Source organism: Zingiber officinale, chromosome 11A, assembly GCF_018446385.1.
Source record: "Zingiber officinale cultivar Zhangliang chromosome 11A, Zo_v1.1, whole genome shotgun sequence".
Classification (NCBI taxonomy): domain Eukaryota; kingdom Viridiplantae; phylum Streptophyta; class Magnoliopsida; order Zingiberales; family Zingiberaceae; genus Zingiber; species Zingiber officinale.
In genome coordinates this window covers 96573701-96588528 of record NC_056006.1, presented here as the reverse complement: position 1 = coordinate 96588528, position 14828 = coordinate 96573701, and the positions used below count along the sequence as shown (strand labels likewise).

At 40.6% G+C, this 14828-nt stretch overlaps 3 protein-coding genes and 1 non-coding gene across 4 annotated transcripts; all 4 read right to left on the bottom strand.

Moving 5' to 3' along the window:
- Positions 1-292: 292 nt before the first annotated feature.
- TRNAF-GAA lies at positions 293-365 on the bottom strand. Its single transcript has one exon. It is a non-coding gene; the product is annotated as a tRNA-Phe (tRNA).
- A 437-nt stretch (positions 366-802) lies between these two features.
- On the bottom strand, positions 803-7365 carry LOC122031812 (NADP-dependent malic enzyme-like). Its single transcript, XM_042590962.1, has 20 exons — positions 7205-7365; positions 6791-7029; positions 5027-5147; positions 4863-4937; positions 4621-4772; positions 4442-4547; positions 4274-4339; positions 4055-4150; positions 3906-3977; positions 3738-3821; positions 3508-3606; positions 2923-2970; positions 2725-2778; positions 2515-2613; positions 2152-2241; positions 1955-2032; positions 1778-1852; positions 1591-1681; positions 1274-1402; positions 803-1209 (listed from the first exon to the last, which is right to left on the bottom strand). Exons 1-20 carry the CDS (start codon positions 7232-7234, stop codon positions 1121-1123), a joined length of 1893 nt encoding a protein of 630 aa, XP_042446896.1. The 5' UTR covers positions 7235-7365; the 3' UTR covers positions 803-1120.
- An 863-nt stretch (positions 7366-8228) lies between these two features.
- LOC122032465 (hexokinase-2-like) lies at positions 8229-11246 on the bottom strand. Its single transcript, XM_042591750.1, has 9 exons — positions 10621-11246; positions 10412-10562; positions 10129-10311; positions 9681-9755; positions 9423-9578; positions 9143-9241; positions 8919-9049; positions 8732-8813; positions 8229-8628 (listed from the first exon to the last, which is right to left on the bottom strand). The coding sequence occupies exons 1-9, from the start codon at positions 10893-10895 to the stop codon at positions 8296-8298; spliced, it is 1485 nt and encodes a 494-aa protein (XP_042447684.1). The 5' UTR covers positions 10896-11246; the 3' UTR covers positions 8229-8295.
- A 1163-nt stretch (positions 11247-12409) lies between these two features.
- On the bottom strand, positions 12410-13929 carry LOC122031649. The gene is made up of 2 exons (XM_042590739.1): positions 13244-13929; positions 12410-13062 (listed from the first exon to the last, which is right to left on the bottom strand). The coding sequence occupies exons 1-2, from the start codon at positions 13890-13892 to the stop codon at positions 12410-12412; spliced, it is 1302 nt and encodes a 433-aa protein (XP_042446673.1). The 5' UTR covers positions 13893-13929.
- Between the last annotated feature and the right edge of the window lie 899 nt (positions 13930-14828).

The following is a 14828-nucleotide window of genomic DNA, read 5'->3' as shown; positions in this document are numbered from 1 at the left end:
TCATTTAGTTGCATTGGGGTGGATTTAAATTTTGTAAACTTAACAGACTGCGCTGGAACGAATTCAAGGTTTAATAATTTAGGCGGGCAAATTGAATTCCTGGAAAAGGCCGGTGATTATTTGTTTAAATTTTGCAAGGTCAAAGGAAAAAAATTGCGGTGAGCGTGGATCGAACACGCAACCTTCAAATCTTACGCTCTCCCAACTGAGCTATCCCAGCCTATATTTATGATGCCAAATAAAATTTAAATATTAAAATATATACACAATGAACCGAAAAAATTAAAAAAAATGCGGTGAGCGTGGATCGAACACGCGACCTTCAGATCTTCAGTCTGACGCTCTCCCAACTGAGCTATCCCCGCTGACATTTATTGTGCCAAATAATTTCTAAATATTAAAATAGAAACACAATGAACCGAAAAAAAGGAGAGACCACAAGGACATCCTCAGACTAGATCGATTCATTAGGAAAGACATGCCATCATCGCTCTCTCCCAACTAAAAACTTTTTCGAATTCTTTATCCGTCTTTTGCTTTCCCTTTCCATGCCGTTCCTCCTCCCATAGACCCTTGCTTCCTCCTTCAGAGTCGCCAGCACCGCCACCCCTCACCGGTCGCCGGAGTGGACGCTCACTCGCATGACGACGAGGAGTTCACCAGCGTGGACCTTTGCTTCCTACTGTCAGAGGTATGATTTTTCTAGTACGTGCATGCATCTCTTCTCATCTAAGATTGATCTGCGAGCATGAAACATGTTTGATCTTCAAGAATGAATTCAACAATTTAACTGAATAGTGGATTTGAAAAAGAACCATAAATATTTTCATTAAAAATAACTTAGTCACATGTAGTACATCTCGTTTGACACACAAAGGCACCAACACATACAACAAACAACAGATAACACTAGGACCCATCGTCAAAAGTAAATTCTGACGTGAAAAAAAAAAGGGGAAAAAGGAAAAGGAAAAAACGCGTAGTCTTAACTCCAAGTTGACATTATAAAGAGGGCCAAATAATTAGAGCATATATTTGATAAAACAAGACACCAGAAGAACTATGCAGCCAAAGGCATCTACTGCGCTACTACTATGCACCAGGGGCTGCTCTTGTCCGATCATCTATATTTGTGGTAAACAGGCTTGTACATGAAGTTCTCCGCATATTTCACCAGGTCCTTCGGCCGTGGGTATTGACTTGCCAATCCTTCAAAGGGTAATAGCTAGTTCAGCACAGTTTTGGAAGATTTTTAAGCTGAGAAGAAACTCACCAAGTTCGTATGCTTTGGCTGCGACATTCGCAGCAATATGGGCAGATATCTTCCTTATGTTTGAGAATGGTGGGTAGACCATTCCTTTGTCCAAGTTCTCCTGTGTCACCTGTTGGGCTAAAGCTTCCGCTGTCCGATAGAAGTTACCACAATTATACTACTTTCCAAGGTTTTGTAGAAAAATATGGAAATGTGGCTGAATAAAAAATTCACAAGCAAACCAAGTTTCATATTGGTTTATGTAACATCCTACATCAAATAATATGCAAACACAAAAAGAGAAATATGACAATGATCAATTCAACTCATGAACTTACAGGCTGCAAGCAGCATGTCATCATGTACACGGGTTGCTCCAGAGATCACCAACCCAAGGCCAAATCCCGGGAAGATGTAGGCATTATTTGACTGAAAGAATGTAAAGTGGCAAATGCCAGCTTCTAATATTAAAAGTCCGTACGCATTTATCAATATAGATTGTTGAAGTTGAGAACAAATTAAAACCTGTCCTGGCACAAGAACTTTCCCATCATATTCAACCGGTTCAAATGGACTCCCACTCGCAAATATTGCTCGACCCTGTAAAGGAAAGCATAGTTTTAGTGAGTAGAGGTAACCACCATGGTAAATCATGAATAAGCACTATGCGACTGTAGCCCTGAGAAGCAAAAAGAAGATTACCTTACTCCATGCATATGCTTCTTCTGCGCTACATTCGGATTGCAAGGTAGGGTTGGATAGTGCCAAAATTATGGGTTTCTGTAATGGAAATAAATCATCTTATACATTGAATCAGATACTATTCAAACACATATGAATTGCAAATGATAACAGAATACACTTCAGGATCTAGTAGAGGTATGGGAGTGGAAATTAACCTCATTAAAAGTGGTCATCGCCTCAACTACCTCCTTCGTGAAAGTTTTCCCCACTCCAGATGACCCAATTAAAATAGTGGGTTTGATAGCCTACGAAATTGAAAGAAAAAAAAATGAAGGAATATTTGAAAACTGCTCTTAGCAAATTTACAAGGAAGTAGAAAATCTGTTTGAACTTCCACGAGTTTCAGATAGTAAAATTAACAAAATATCTTGGAGAAATAAATGAAAACACAGAACTAGAGAAACCACTTTAAGAAAAAATCAACCCAAGTTGAAGAGACCACTCTAGTCATAAAAATTGATAACTTAAGATCCATAGTAGTAAGGGGAAAATGTATAATATTATAGATAGGCTCAAACCTTTATAGCAGCTAAAAGATTATTGACAGGCTCATGGTCATGCGCCCATGGTTGCTTAAAGTGTTGAAGGGAATCCTTACGTGAGTTCACAATTAAACCCTGCAAAGTGTGAAAAGCATTGCCATAATAGAAACAATGATCAACGAAGTAGACCAAACAAGTTGTATACTTGAAACAAGTACAAACAAAGTCCAAGATTCTCTTCCTAACCTTAGAATCCACCATCCATATCCTCTTGCGAGTCTCTTCCACTGGTGCTTTTGTCTACAACAGCCATAAGAATGTACAACCGATGAGCTAGTACGTTAAATCAACAAAACAGCCATAACCAATGAGCCAGTATGTAAAATCAACATAACAGCCCCAAAATCATTCACACAAACATAATAAAAAGACTAAGTTAAAAACCTGTTTAGACATCTCAAGAGCTATGAGTTCTGCAATACCAGTACCAGCCTGCAAAGTTGATATGATGAAGGCTCTAATAATTGATATAAAACACAATCAGAATGAGGAAAAGATTGAAAGTATTAATAGCATAAGCAGAAGAAATACAACTGAGATACGTTCAGCTAATACATTCTTGAAACATGTGCTCGGCATAGTGCATAATTAAAGTTACTTAGGCAGCATGTGTATTAAAAATCTAAATAGCAAAGGCAGAAAATTTCACCTCAAATATGGCAAGCGCTACATTTCAATCTATACCACAAAACTGAAAAGTTACTTTTTTCCCTCTTTCAAAAAGTAGAAGCCCCACTATCATTCTAACAAATAAAATCCAAATTGGCATTGATTCTCATATCTATTTGTCATATAATTATTTGCACTGCTGAAATTGTAATAAGGGATCCAAGGACAGGGCATAAATCAAATTTGGAATTCATACTGACAGTATGAGGCACAACGATAAAAAGACAAATATGAAAGTTAACAAAATCAAAGTCAAACACATTCAATAGACCAAAATGAACCAAATGAGAATAAGGGTACCTCCCCAGCACCAAGGAATAAGAAACTGTGCTCTGCCAATGTTCCGCCAACTATTTTCAAAGCGCCAAAAAGACCAGCGAGCACAACAGAAGCTGTGCCCTGAAATGAGAATAAGCATATTGAATGGTTCATAAACATGTGGAGATAGCATAATGTGAGTGAATCAAGTTAAACAATTAGAACTGAAAAAGGAAGTTCCTAAGTGTAAAATAGTAACTAAAATCAATTACCTGTATATCATCATTAAAGACAAGATGTGTTTTACGATATTTGGCAAGAAGTTCAAATGCATTATGGTTGGCAAAATCTTCAAACTGAAAAAGGAAAATATAAGACAAAATTGAGATTGAAATAACATAGAATAGGAGAAAACAACAAATCTGCAACCAGTCATCAACCTGAATTAGTACTTTTTCTCCATATCTAAGTTTCACAGCATCCATGAACTCCTCTAGTAACTCTGCATATGCCTAAAAGAAACAAGAAAATAGGTCTAACATAACTTACATAAAACAGGAGAAAATAAGTATATGCTTCCAGACAGTACTTGACCAGTAGCCCTTCTTCGCCTCAAGCCAATATAAAATTCATCATTAAGTAGCTGTTCATTATTGGTCCCCACGTCAATAGTAACAGGCAAACACTGTCAATTATCAATTCGTTTTAGGAACCAGTAAATTAGAACGTGCCACAGAAACTAGCAGAGACACAAAGAAATTGTATAATAAGGATCATACAGAAATAAAAAACTAAAAAAAACACTTACAGCAGATGGACGGACTCCGCCAAGAGCAGTATATAGAGCAAGCTTGCCCACCGGAATTCCCATGCCCTAGAATATTGCCATTTAACAATTTAAAAATCCATGTGAAATAAACCCAACACAATGGTTTATATGTCAGGAATGATTATTGAATTCCAGGTATAATATTACCTGGCAACCAAGATCCCCGAGACCCAAGATACGTTCACCATCTGTGACCACAATAACTTGAATATCCCTTTCAGGCCAGTTTCTCAATACCTCGAGAATCCTTCCTCTGAAAACCCAATTTTATATCATGATTTTTAGAAATTGGATTAGAAAGGATGCCAAGTGACAAAATAACCTACTTCTCATTCAAACTGATATAGAGGCCCCGAGGATGCCTAAATATAGAACCATACTTCTGGCATGCCTCGCCGACAGTAGGCGTATAAACAACAGGAAGCAATTCTTCCACATGGTCAATGAGGAGTTTGTAAAAGAGCTTCTCATTAAGCTCCTGGAGATTGAATCATAGGTATACCAAATGAGGTTGGAAAATATTGGCAGCAATTAATAATGTAGATAAAATGTCATTTATCTTAGGTACCTGCATATCCATTATCGCCATATACCGTTGCAATGGTACCTGGTACTGGCGAAGATTGTGCATGATCTTTTTTTCCTGTGGGAAAAGATGCAAATTCCAGATCCACAAAAAGAAACATAATTGTGTTGCTTCTCAGATAGCTTACATTCTAAAAACATACAAACCTGAAGCTCTTGAGAAATACACACTGGAGGTAGGAGACCTCGCAAATAGTGGGCATCTCTCTCTTTCTCATTGAATGCGAGACCTTTGTTGTGCTGTGGATTCCGCAACAATGTGTAACCACTATGAACGATTAAAGAAAAATAAGAGAAAATTATTATAAAGCTGATTGCGTATATCCTCATCAAAGTACCCAGTACACATAAGCTAACAACTGAGAAACTTTAGGAAGATATATACAAATGTATAATTATGAAGAAATTCTTCGTAAAAAGCTGTTAGGATATATACAAATGTATAATTATGAAGAAATTCTTCGTAAAAAGCTGTTGGACTTGAAAGTGGGAAAAAAAAATCTATGTCAAAAGGAAAGGTAAAATATATGGATAGTCATACTCATTGGACAATAGACTCTCAACAATCAAAATTAATCCCTGATCATAAAATAATATAACAAAGTAATAAAAGCACATCAACTGTTGGCAACTCAGTCAAGGTGGCAGCCAAGCACCTGCTCCCAACAATAAAAGGAGGGCATACTCTCAACTATGGATGGAACAACATCCCACACCATTCATAGTGGGAAGACAACTTTCTTAACAATGAATGGAGACAAACCTTGACAACAAAATGGCCTGCTTATCCCCTAAAGGGAATAGCCATAATCAAATCTAATAAATATGAATACAGATTTGTCTTTGCCTGCATTTATACATCTGGTTTAATAAAAAAAAGGAATAAAATTGAAGATTTCCATTTTATATGTCAGCATGACCACTATTCATGCATGTCTAAAATGCCAGAAGAGATATTATGCATACGAATGTAAACAAGGTGAAGTGAAACAGGCAATGAAGATACAACAGATGCCATCGCTCAAAAAGGATTAAGTTAGTCAAATGGCACATATGCTTGGAAGAAGAATACAGGGCTACTGATTTCACTCATTTACAAAAACTCAGTCATGTAGAGAGTTGTCAATAAATCAACAGATCATCCTGCTACTGATGTCATGTAAAACACTATGACATATATATAATGCAACCATCTTACCTCTTATCATGTTATTAAATATATTAGTTAAGCTCTAGGCAGTTCAAGTCAAATTCAGAAGGAATGGATCAGGTTCTGTGAAATTTTTACACTTTCTAGGTCCTAAAAGTTATTGTTAAACATCGATACTGTCCTATCTTTAACGTTCAAGATACACAAAAATTGCCCGTTTATCAATTTATCGGGAGAGAGAATTCAATATTTTTAACAGCCCTACTTTCTTCTAGATCGATAACAGCTGGGTTGCAAAAATTTTCTCTTAACGAACGTGGCCGACGAATACTTTATTACGAAACTGCCAAACTCGGCAACAAACACATTAAAATAAGCAAGACATATAGAATACAGTAATACACTAGCAATCTCCCAGCAGGCAATTTATACAGACGAGAAAGAAGAGATGGAAACATAAAATGCGGTAATGACGTTATTGGACGCATCGTAAAAAAAAACACCGATACATGATCAGATAAAACAAAAACAAGTTAAGGCGAAAAAAACCAAAAAAAAAAAAAGTAAATTCCAAACACAAAAAGCAGTTGGAGCTTGTAGACCGCTTTTAACAAAGCAGCATGAAAAGGTTTTAACGACCGTCTCCGATATCATCGACTGAGGCTCGAACCTCACAAAAATGTCAACATTCCAACACGATCAAGCAAAAAAGAAAGAAAAAAATGTTGAAAAAACCACGGGATCATATCCAAGAAAAAAACCTAGCGACGGAGACTGTCCACGGCATCATGAACTGTTCATCATTGTCGACATCATCGCGTGTCACGTCATCGGAAGATTCAACAAACTTCGGCTCAATCTCCTTGATCGTATTGTCCACTGAGATCCCCCTCCCGTTCATCTCCCCTCCGCTCCTCGTCTGACACCGCACCGTCGTCGGAGCAGGCAGAGCCACTCGCCGTCTCGACGCCCGAAGTGGGCCTAGCAACTCGTCGCATCGCTGAGAAGACAAAAGCATTTAAAACCATTCTCACACTGTTCAAGAAAACCTTTATTCAGCAAGCGCCGAAGAGGGCAACGCGTAAACAAAAACATCACGAGCACGAAACAAGGCAGAATGTCGAGGGGAAAAAAATGAAGAAAACAAGAAATCTCCATGGGACGAGATTGATTACCAGAACGCACGTTCGATCCAACGAAAGCATATCGACGAGGAGAGGAGGAGGAGGGAGGAGGTGGCCGGGTGGGGGGATCGATCGCCCAAGCCCTTCGCGTCGAGGCGGTGAGATCAATTGTAGGGGGTGTGAAGGGGAGGGGAGAGCTCCCGATGCCGCTGCTTTTAATGACTGTAAGATGTGCCGGCGGATCAGCGAGTCTCCTCGAAGCCTCCGACGTGGGATCTACGCGACGCATATGCTTCGTGCGCGATTAAAAAACGACCGCGAGGGTGAGCATATCGTGGACCGACTCTCTGTCGCTTTTGGATTTCGATCGCGTGCGGTAGCACTAGCAATCGGGGAAGGTAGGTCGATTGGGTGAGTGAATCAGAACCAGCCAGCAGGGATTGCGTCGGCACGAGGAATCCTCCTCGTCTCTGCGTGCGGCGGCCAGTGCGTTTGCGCCCCCTGATCTTGTTATATAATATTGACTGTTTTTTTTACCGTCTCGGTCTCGTCCTCGTCTTATTTTGTGCTCTTCCAAAATTGCATTTAAATGTTTACTTAATGCCCTCCCCTCGGCTTTAACGACAATAACTCAATTCGCTAAAAAACATCATCGTCGGAGCGCACGTGACTTTGGACTCTCCGCCCGTTTGATGACGTGCATGGCACAACCACCGCTTCTTAAGTAACCGATAAATAATTGCAGTGTGGAGGATCGCACAATGACAATTTCTCTAATTTACCGATAGAAAAAAAATACAAAAACGTGAATGAATTTTAAGTTTAAATTCATTGGGTTCGGCTGTCGGTTTGACCTGTGAATTTTGTTTGAAAAATAAATTACAATTCAATCCTTGTTGTTTCTGTAATTCTGTTGGTGGACGAGACTTGTTGTGCGTTGGTCATCGACCATTGAAAGAAATGTCACGTGTTATCGATTCATTATTTATCTTCATTTATCAATCTTATTTAGTTCATCAATTTATCGAGATGAACTCTCAATTGCCCTGCCGTAGTGTTAAATTAAAACCACCCATAATAAAACTATCAATCAAATTGCCAAAATGGCAAATCTTAATATGATTTGTATTGGAGATTCATGTTTAATTTTCAAGGTAGCGAGAATGAGATGCTGCAAGAAGAGAAGCTCCAATGCCCGATCCATCATTGGCCATGGTGACCGACACAGAAGCTGAGGCCTCTTCTCCGAGAACTTCTTTCAGTGCGGCGAGCAAGCTTTCTCTGAAGAGCGTATAGTGTTCGTATAGCCCGCCGTCCATTGCGAACGCCATCCTTTTCTTCGTTTTGCCATTGCTGTGTCCGAGCTTCTTCAGAATACCAACCATGCCTGCGGCGGCAAGACGAGCTCCTCGCTTAGCCACGATATCGCAGACCTGTACAACCACTTTCCTTGCTTTCAAGGAGGAGCTGGAGATCTGGAATGACAGAAAGGTGTTGCAGCAATTAGGAACAACTAATCCGTGAATGCTAAATCGAAAGAAATTTAATTGGGCTGGTAGAACAGGAATGCATCAAGACCCCCAAGAACTCCTGCAGTTTGGCCCCAACAACTTTGAGATCAGCTGAAGTATCATGATGCATTGCTGACATGACAGGCGTCCTACAAAATCACAAAACCACAAGAGATTATGCTTTGGACAAATTAAAAGCATAAAGGTAATTACGGTATGCTATTATCCTAAAAAGGGCCATGAATATAACATACCGCAGAACAAAAGGAACTTTAAGTTGTGGAGGAACTTCCTCCCCAAATAAGGCAGCTTCTACAGCCAATCTCAATAGAACTCTTCGGACTATTTCACCCAAATACATTCCTGAAATCAGCTTCTCGTAGATCTGTAAATGACTAGACAAATCTCAAAATTAACAAATCACATAAAACAGGAAGAGAGAAGTTAAATAGCTAGAGAGAAATGTTCCAATAATGACCTGTTCGCCAGGGTTCAAACTTTCAGCATCAAGTGCTTGATCATAATCTGTTGTTGGGAGATGGGAGGAGCGAAAGTTTCCCCACTCCATGTTAATGACCTACAATACAAGTAAATTGCCTTAAGTAAACATCCAACTGGTAAAAAGGTTTGTCAATGTACCATGATATGATCCATGACAATTTAAATGCTAGTAAAAAACTGCATCGACCTTGGATTTGCAAGACGAGCATTTCAGAATCAGCTCCCATTAAAGTTATACTCCATCAAAGAGTCCTTACCATTTTTCCCGAGTTAGGAAGTGGACCTTGCCATTTCTTAATTGCATCAGCACGCTCCACATACGCTGCATTTGTGCCAGTGCCTAGTATGATAGCCGCAACAACATCATTATCATCATAGATGCCACCAGCAAGTGCTCCAACTGTATCATTAACCTGCATCAAAAAGTTAACTGTGTACTTGATTTCCATCTATATGATATATCATGAAAAAATGAATCTCAATGAAATTAATAGCAAAAATAGAATGGAGCTAACCAAAGCTGTAACTTGCATATCTAGGCCCTGTCTCTTCATGGCCCTAGTCAGTTCACTCACCACATCCTCACCAACCTGCCTTCACAAACAGAACTAAGTCAAAATGCAATAATGACCAAATAAATAATCAAAGTGGGTATCATAGCAAGTATTACATCTATGCTGATGTTTTAGGCTCATGCTAATGATAGCTGACCAAAAAAACAGTACAAAATAATCTCTTTGAAATTTTCAACTATGATTTCATTTTACTATAGAAAATGCTTGATGCAAAATGCTACCTCAATCTTTCAATAAAGTAGATTATTCAAAGGAAATGACTTGTTAGATCTTCAAGACCGATGGAAATGACTTGTCTTAAGCAGCAAATCCACACATCAACAATTGAGATTAACACAACTAATTCATCATAGTTTCATAATTATATTAAAGAGAAAGGCAAACAGACCGTGCTCTTTATATTGAAGCGCTTTGTCCACTTAATGAGAGTGCCGGAAGCAATTGAGGTTTGCTTGACTGGAAATGAAAAGGTAAAGCCAAGTTCTCTCTGCTTTCCTTCAGGAAGGTGAAAATCCACACCTTCAGAAGCAACAAACTGTGCTAAAGCTGAAGCAATGAAATCAAAAAGTTCCTGTAAACATAATAAAGACAAGATCAAGCAGTCGAATCGGATTGGAACCCAAACATGATCTTTGAGGAAGAAAGAACAGAACAGACACTACTAGACTTACATCTGAACTACCAATCATCAGTTCTTGAGGGATGGATACCTCCTTACTCTCTTGCTTCACAACACGCCCTTCCTTGCCCCCTAATTGTACGCGCAGTACGCGGAAGTTGGTACCTCCAAGGTCCAAGGCGTAGAACAACCCCCTCTCATCCCTGTCAAGGTGGCAATCAAGTTGGAGATATCTGAGATGAATCAATCACAAGGGCGTACCCGGTGGGGAGTTTATCCACAAAGCTAATGAGCATCTTGAGCGTGCTCCCGTCCTCGGACTCGAGCCCGGCGTGCATCTCCCTCGTCATCGCATCGGCCACCTCCTTGAGCTTTTCGGTGGGCGTGGCGCATTGCTCCTCGAGCTCCTTCAACACCGCGGCGACGCGAGCCCATCTCCGGTTGATCCGCCTCCGGTGCTGTACCACGATCGCCGTCACGGCCACGGCCGCCGCCGCCGCGCAGATCACCGCGGTCCCTACCAGCACCTTCCTCATCTCCCTTGAAGGACTTTTTTAATGGATCAAATCCTCAATTTTTTCTGTCTGAATTTAAACACCAAATCCACAAAACCCAACCTTCCTCACGAATGGAATAACACAAAAAACAAAAGAAGAAGAAGAAGAAGGACGAAGAGAAGAAGAAGTACTGGACAAGATGAGTTTCGATTCTGCAATGCCAAAAAAATGGAGGAAAGGACAAAGCATGCAGGCAAAGTGAGTAGTGTATGGAGCAAGTCAAGAATCGAAACGTACTTATTATTACGAATTAGAATAATTCTACTGTTCATCGATTCTATGGTTCGGATCAATAAAACATTGCGACATTCAAACAAACAAAAAGAGAAATATAAAATTATCAACTTCGACGAACGATTGGCGGTCCTTGAAGAAGATATTTGAACTCGACAGCGAGCGCAACCGCATCCAGAGGATTTCAATCTCCAGCTGTAGGTATTTTCCACAATTAGTGGATTTTTTTTTATTTTATAAATTCATATTTTAGAAACTGCGGCCATGAAAATTTTCTTAATCTCAATTTATCATTTCTAATTTTATCAATAATTAGCTTTAAATAGCTTAACTCACTGTCATGATATGATATATTGATATAGCCAAGAAAATGATTTAAAACATCATTAATAAGAATAAAATTTAAAACCAATATGACTTAAAATATATAAATAAATGACATGAATTATTTTTTTATAAATTTAAATTAATTATAGTACTTAAGTTACTTAACTTATTTTCAGAAGGCTTTATTTTTTTTTTAAAGAAGGTTATATTATTCTTTTCTAAAAAACTATCATCATTTAAAACATAAATAGTAATCATAAATCAAATTTCAATCACACTAAGTTTAGATCAGATGATCAAAGTAAATTCACCAAGTGCAAGCCTCAAGGCATTAGTAATCTTTTATAGAGATTTATGCTCCGTCACGTTGAAAATTAAAATCCTCACTCTTTTCAAAAATCTCTCCACTGTCATAAATAATTTTTTTTATCCCATTGTCAATTTACTTTCTTATTTATTTATTTTTATTTATTTTTAATTATTTTTAATTATAATTTTATTTACTATATATAATATTAATTAATATTTTAATTTAATATTTATAATTATATTAGTATTTTAAATTATATATATTTATTTATGTAAAAATAATAATTTGATAAAAAAACAAATGTTTAAAAAATATAAATAAACAAAACATAATTTTTTTAAAAAAAATATTAAATAGGGCGCGGGCCTTTACTATCCGCCCTCAAGCACATAAACTCTCTTTAAAAAAAAATATGTAAATAGCTCTCAAGATTTTGAGACTTATTTATAAAAAAATTATAAACCTCACTCGTATTATAAAAATGAGATTAATAATAAAGAATTTATAGTATAAACCCCCTACTATAAATCTCCTCCTTACTCATCCTTTCTCTCCCTCACAAAATTCCATTTTTGAGGATTAAAAAATTCCTAAAATTTGAGAAACTCATAAAGCGACCTGCCTACTGCTGTAGTTGGCAAAGCTCCCTGCGCAACTTCTGACTGAACGGTTGACACGCGTCCATGCTGAGATCAACGGCCGCCGCCAGCGCGACGAACAACGCCACGTCAGCCATGCACGCGACGTGCTGCGCCCCCACCTGGACCGTCGGACGGCTTACCTTCCCCCGCCCCTCCGCCGTCGACGCCATCACGAACCCACAGCCGCCGACTCCGACATCGATGCGGAACACTCCGCCCCGCCGGACGCTGATACTCGAGGACGACTCGGTGGCGGGGGTGCAGGCGTGGCTGGTTCCGGCGTCGGGCACGAGCTCGAAGCGGTAGCCCACGGCGTCGTGGGACCCACGCTCGCGCCAGGCCTCGAGGCGGCCCCACGGCTTCCAGTTCGCGGTGGAGGGGCCGACGGCGCGCAGGATAAGCCACGCGCCCGGATTGGAACGGGACACGCGGTCCGAGCCGGGAGATGGGACGAAAGGCGTGACCACCGAGGCAGCCGCCACCGGAGAACCCGAGAGGTCGTGGATGGTGACGGTCCACCCCTTGCGCTGCTCGCGCATCTCGTTTTCTCCTTCACCAGCGAACGAACCAAAGAAGCATCTTCGAACACCGAACTTCGTTCGCAGCGGGCTGTGGAAAATTGTATTAATTAGTCCTCGTCGATGAATTCGTAGCATGCAACACATAATTAATCCCATCACAAAATTAATTAGCCCTCATCAAGCAAATCTAAGGGATATTTTTCTAGTCAGTTTAAGAAAATTTCGTCACCAGAACACAGAAAGCAAAGACAATTAACCCAACAGATTCGTCACGTACGTGACGTTTGCACCTGCGGGATCGATCGGCCCGCCGCCGGGCGGCGGAGAACCTGCAACTGAACACTGGCTGGCGAATGATCCCACTGCCGCCGCTGCCGCCTTCTCCCTGGATTTGATACACCACCGGGCTGCACTCCGGCTCGCCGCCGAACTGGAACACGAACCTTGGGTCCGGCTCGGTCCGCACCACCAAGTGGAGCCGCGCAGCGCCTTGCCCGCTCCCCATGCTGACCCATCCGCTCTGCACCACCGCCGCTCGCCCCGCCGTCGCCTCCAGGTCCACCGCCACCCTCACCTGGCCGAGCAGCCTCCGGCCCGAGGCAAGCGCGCAGGCGTACTTCCCGCTCCGGCCCGCGTAGACCACCACGGTCAGGATCGCTGGCCGCTTCGACATCCTCTGTAACGCGGCCGGATCGAGGCTGATGACCACTCGAGACGACGCAACGAAAGTGGCGGCGGCGACATCTATCATGTTAGCGCCCGACGACGTGGGGCCAAGGGCCAGGGGGAGAGGAGCGGTTAGTGCGGGAAAGTCCTGGAGATGGATGGAGCAAAAGCAAGGGGTCGAGGAGGGGTGAACGCCGGGGACGGCGATCTTCGCCACCGGCGGCAACTTCAACGCAAGAGACTCAACTACGAGCCGGAGGAATGGGCAAGGATCCATCACCCTCCCACGGCCCAAACTTAAGTTAATCTCTAACGCGCCGACGCTATCTACTAGAAATCCACGCTTCCACCTCGTTAGCCTTTATGCACCCGTCAAATTAGCTGTGCCCTTAATGATGATTATCTACTAATTAGCAGGTTGTAAAGCTCCTTAGGCAGGTTCATCATGCATAAACCAAGAGTTCCATATGTATGCTCGGTGCAAAGCTACGTGCCAGCCGGACTTTCGAAGCGCTGGAATTGGTGTGATGCTGTCATTGGACCCAACACAACTGGAATTGGCTGGGTTCAGGTCCTTTCCATGTTGGCATTTGCAAACGGAGACAGCATGTGATATGGATATAGATGTGCATCAGTGCATGCAGTTACTTCCAAACATGGCCACATTGATTAATACTTGCATCTTTGTATAAGATTTGCTTAATGTTGGATCCACAAAAGAAGAGTTTGTTAATTAACTAGAAGATATATGAAATAAATATTAATAGTGTCGGTTCTGGAGTCGAGAAAAGCATTCGACTATATTAGGTTTGTGTTGCTGATCACCTGAGCTGATGTGAGCTCTTCTTGCTGTCGAGTTCTGAAGAGTTCCATGCTGTAGTCTGTCTAACATCTTTGAATCAGTCTTTATCCTCTGCTCATTTCTATCTATTTAACCGGTGGGATCTAATTTACCCAATCAATAAATGAGTAGGATCTTTTTTGATCCAGAAAATTTTGGACCAGACGATTTGACCTTGTAGTCTCAGGCATCAGCAGCGCATCATGGGTCTGTAGCAAATGTTTAGAATAGTATAGAACTCTTCTGTCTACTTATTGTAGTTTTATTTTGGTAAGCATAAATTATCAAAAGGGTGCCTGTATATATACAACTGTTTTTTATTTTTATTATTAAAATACTAATAATAAAATACTATTGTTATTTGATAAAGAT

Excerpts from the sequence above, each read along its gene's own strand:
- LOC122031812 (XM_042590962.1), bottom strand. The coding sequence starts at position 7,234 with ATGCTTTCGTTGGATCGAACGTGCGTTCTG. Across the intron at positions 5,148-6,790 it reads TGGACAGTCTCCGTCGCTAG|TGGTTACACATTGTTGCGGA; the intron begins GTTTTTTTCTTG and ends AATCGTTCATAG. Across the intron at positions 1,853-1,954 it reads AAGCATATGCATGGAGTAAG|GGTCGAGCAATATTTGCGAG; the intron begins GTAATCTTCTTT and ends TTTCCTTTACAG.
- LOC122032465 (XM_042591750.1), bottom strand. The coding sequence starts at position 10,895 with ATGAGGAAGGTGCTGGTAGGGACCGCGGTGATCTGCGCGGCGGCGGCG. Across the intron at positions 10,563-10,620 it reads GTGGATAAACTCCCCACCGG|GGATGAGAGGGGGTTGTTCT; the intron begins GTACGCCCTTGT and ends CCACCTTGACAG. Across the intron at positions 9,579-9,680 it reads ATATGCAAGTTACAGCTTTG|GTTAATGATACAGTTGGAGC; the intron begins GTTAGCTCCATT and ends TTTTTGATGCAG.
- LOC122031649 (XM_042590739.1), bottom strand. The coding sequence starts at position 13,892 with ATGGATCCTTGCCCATTCCTCCGGCTCGTAGTTGAGTCTCTTGCGTTG. Across the intron at positions 13,063-13,243 it reads GCGGCGGGCCGATCGATCCC|GACTAATTAATACAATTTTC; the intron begins GCAGGTGCAAAC and ends TTCATCGACGAG.